Genomic DNA, 3,269 nt, shown 5'->3' on the forward strand with positions numbered 1-3,269 from the left:
GAGGCTGTTGCACTTGACTGTGAGCTGTGGGTCACAGCAGAGCTGAGGTACACACCTAGGCTTGTCAGATAAAATAAGGAGACAACCGAGAGGTGAGACGCACAAGTAGAAAACGCTTTATACTTCCCTTGAGATGATGACATTGCACATATGGAGGACACTATCTTGGAATAAGAGTAAAGGATACCAGCCAGGGATCCACCACCCATCAGCACAGCTACAAAATACATCACCACATTACTAAGAAAGTTGTCAGAACAGGCAAGTTGGACCATCTGATTCAGTTCACAACAAAAGTGGGGGATTTCCAAGTCTGTACAGAAGGACAGTCTCAGCACCATTAAGCATAGTAACAAGGCAATCAGGACACTCATGATCCATGACATCAGAACCAGCAGTCCACAGAGCCGGGGGTGCATGATGACCATGTAGTGCAGGGGGTGACAGATGGCCACAAAGCGGTCATAGGCCATCACGGTCAGGAGATAGACGTCCAATTCTGCAAAGAGTGTGAAAAAATACATCTGTGTGATGCAGCTTTCATAGGTTATACCTTTGCTCTGTGTCTGGATGTTCACCAGCATCTTAGGGATGGCGTTGGAGGTGAAACAGATGTCCACAAAGGACAGGTTGGAGAGGAAGAAATACATGGGTGTGTGGAGGTGGAAGTCTGAGCTGATGGCCAGGATGATGAGCAGGTTTCCAAACACAGTGATCAGGTACATGGAGAGGAAAACCCCATAGATTAGGGGCTGCAGTTCTGGCTCCTCTGAAAGTCCCAGCAGAAGAAATTCTGAAACTCTTGTACTATTCACTGGTTCCATGAAGAAGAGGTGACTTCCAAAACAGAACAATAACATGAGTAACTTTCATACAAGTGACATTACTCCGATAGCTCTAGTGCTGCATTTATATTTTGCAGCCAAATGATTAATTTCAATAGTTTAGTATGGATCTGATCTTCTACGGGTTTCTGTGTCATTTCACATTAGGAATTTTGATCCCAATTGCTTCTTTCCAAAGGTGTCATGTATTCTACAGTTTTCATGAGAAATTCTTTGTGCATTTCAGGAATATAAAGTGAATGCTCATCATGTTTTAGGTACTGTCTAATGTGTGAGTATTCGAGTACTGAAAAACAGAAGTTCATACAAGTCAATGAAGGAGAAAAAAATAGGCAACCTAATAATAAAAACATATTACATTTCAGATGGTGACAGAGGATATGGAGAAAAGGAAAGCAAGTTTAAAAAACTTAGTGACTAGTGTGTTTCTTTTTCAAATAACGTTTAGTCAAGACCTGCAAACAAGTTAACATTTGAACAGAGACCTCAGTGAAGAAAGTGAGGGACAGGCAAGGTAATGTTGGCAAGTGTGTACCTGGAAGAAGGAATGGCCAGTGCAAAGGCCCTGGGGTGCAGCAGGAGTGGTTTTGTAATCTGTCCAAAGCGAATATCAGAGTATCTGATGGGCCTTTATTATTTTTTCATGTTGCTCTCAGCAGAGTTTATCACCCAGAAATGCTTTTGTGCCTGGAGCATCTGGCATTGCCTGAAGGAATACTGCTAAACACCTACAATTCACAGGACAGCACCCCAACCAATTATTATTCAGCCCACAAGTTCAACAGTGAGAAGGTGAGCAAACCTAGTCAAGACTGGCCCTTCAACTTGAGTGTGCTTATAAATCAACAAGGATCTTACCAGAAATGCAGAATCTGAATCAGCAGGTCATGGGGCCTCAGAGAGGCTGCATTTCTAACAAGGGAGTATTGATCCTGCAGGTCCTGGTCTGTGGACCATACTCTGAATAGCAAGGATGAGGTCCTGTGTTAGACTCAGGCATAGGCACTTTTAGGTCTTCTGAGCCAAGCATTTCTTTGCATGCATTATTNTTTTGACCCACTTGTTATTTAGTAGCATGTTATTCAGCCTTCATGGATTCGTGTGCTATCTGGATTTCTTCTTATAATTGATTTCTAGTTTCATAGCATTCTGGTTGGAGAAGATGCTTGATATGATTTCAATCTTCTTAAATTTATTGAGACAGGTTTTGTGTCCTAACACTTGGTCTATCTTGGAAAATGTTCCATGTGCACTTGGAAGAATGTATATCCTGTTGCTTTGGAGTGAAGTGCTCTAAAAATAACAATTAAAACCAAATGGTCTAAAATGTCATTTATGGCCACTGTTTCTGTGTTGATTTTCTGTCTAGAGGTTCTGTCCATTGGTGACAACGGGGTGTTGAAGTCCCCTACTATGATAATGCTACTGTTGATCTCTGAATTTATGCCGGTCATAAACTTTTATACATTAAGGAGATCTTATGTCGAGTGCCTAGATGTTTACGAGGGTTATCTCCTATTGTTGGACCGATCCCTTTATTATTATACAGTGCCCTTCTTAGTCTTTTATTGTAGTCTTCATTTTAAAGTCTATTTTGTCCAAAATAAGTATTGCTACTCCAGATTTCTTCTTATTTTCATTTACATGAAATATCTTATTCCATCCATTTACTTTCAGTCTCCGTGTGGCTTTTGATCTGAGATGAGTCTCCTGTAAACAGTATGTGCATGGGTCCTGTTTTCTTATCCACTCAGCCACTCTATGTCTTTTTATTCAAGCATTGAGTCCATTCACATTTAAAGTGAGTATTGATAGGTACATATTCATGGCCATTTTGTTATTCGTATTGCTGGCCTTTCTTGGTTACCTTGTTTTCCCCTTTCTTCTGTTTAAAAAAGCCCTTTTAGCATTTCCTGCAATGCTGGTTTTGCGGTAATAAATTCCTTTAATATTCTTTTCTGAGAAGTTCTTCATCTCTCCTTCAATTTTAAGTGATAGCCGTGCTGGGTAGAGCAATCTTGGTTGTAGGCCTTTATTTTGCATCACTTTGAATATTTCATGCCACTCCCTTCTGTCCTACAATTTCTGTAGAAACGTCAGCTATTACTCTTTTAGGAATTTCTTTGTATGTAACCTGCTGTCTTTCTCTTGCTGATTTTAGGATTCTGTCTTTGTCTTTATACTTTGCCATTTTAACTACTTTGTGTCTTGGTGTGGGCCTGTTTGGGTTCAGATTGTTTGGAACTCTCTGCACTTCCTGGGTGTGTACCATATTTTCCGGCATATAAGACGATTTTTTGGCCCTGAAAAATATGCCTCCAAGTGGGGGGTCGTCTTATACGCCAGGTACACTTCAGATAGTCTGCCCATAGTGCTTGCCCCGTGCCATAGTGGCCTCCCGATGCCCGCCCACTTCATTCCACA

At 41.1% G+C, this 3,269-nt stretch overlaps 1 protein-coding gene across 1 annotated transcript; it reads right to left on the reverse strand.

Moving 5' to 3' along the window:
- Positions 1–5: 5 nt before the first annotated feature.
- LOC109378721 (olfactory receptor 7A5-like) lies at positions 6–824 on the reverse strand (the record flags this gene model as incomplete). Its single annotated transcript, XM_019635016.1, has 1 exon — positions 6–824. A coding segment is annotated over exon 1 (819 nt), but the record flags the coding sequence as incomplete, so codon positions are not given.
- Positions 825–3,269: the final 2,445 nt, after the last annotated feature.

Source organism: Hipposideros armiger, unplaced genomic scaffold (assembly GCF_001890085.2).
Source record: "Hipposideros armiger isolate ML-2016 unplaced genomic scaffold, ASM189008v1 scaffold_2735, whole genome shotgun sequence".
NCBI classification, from domain to species: domain Eukaryota; kingdom Metazoa; phylum Chordata; class Mammalia; order Chiroptera; family Hipposideridae; genus Hipposideros; species Hipposideros armiger.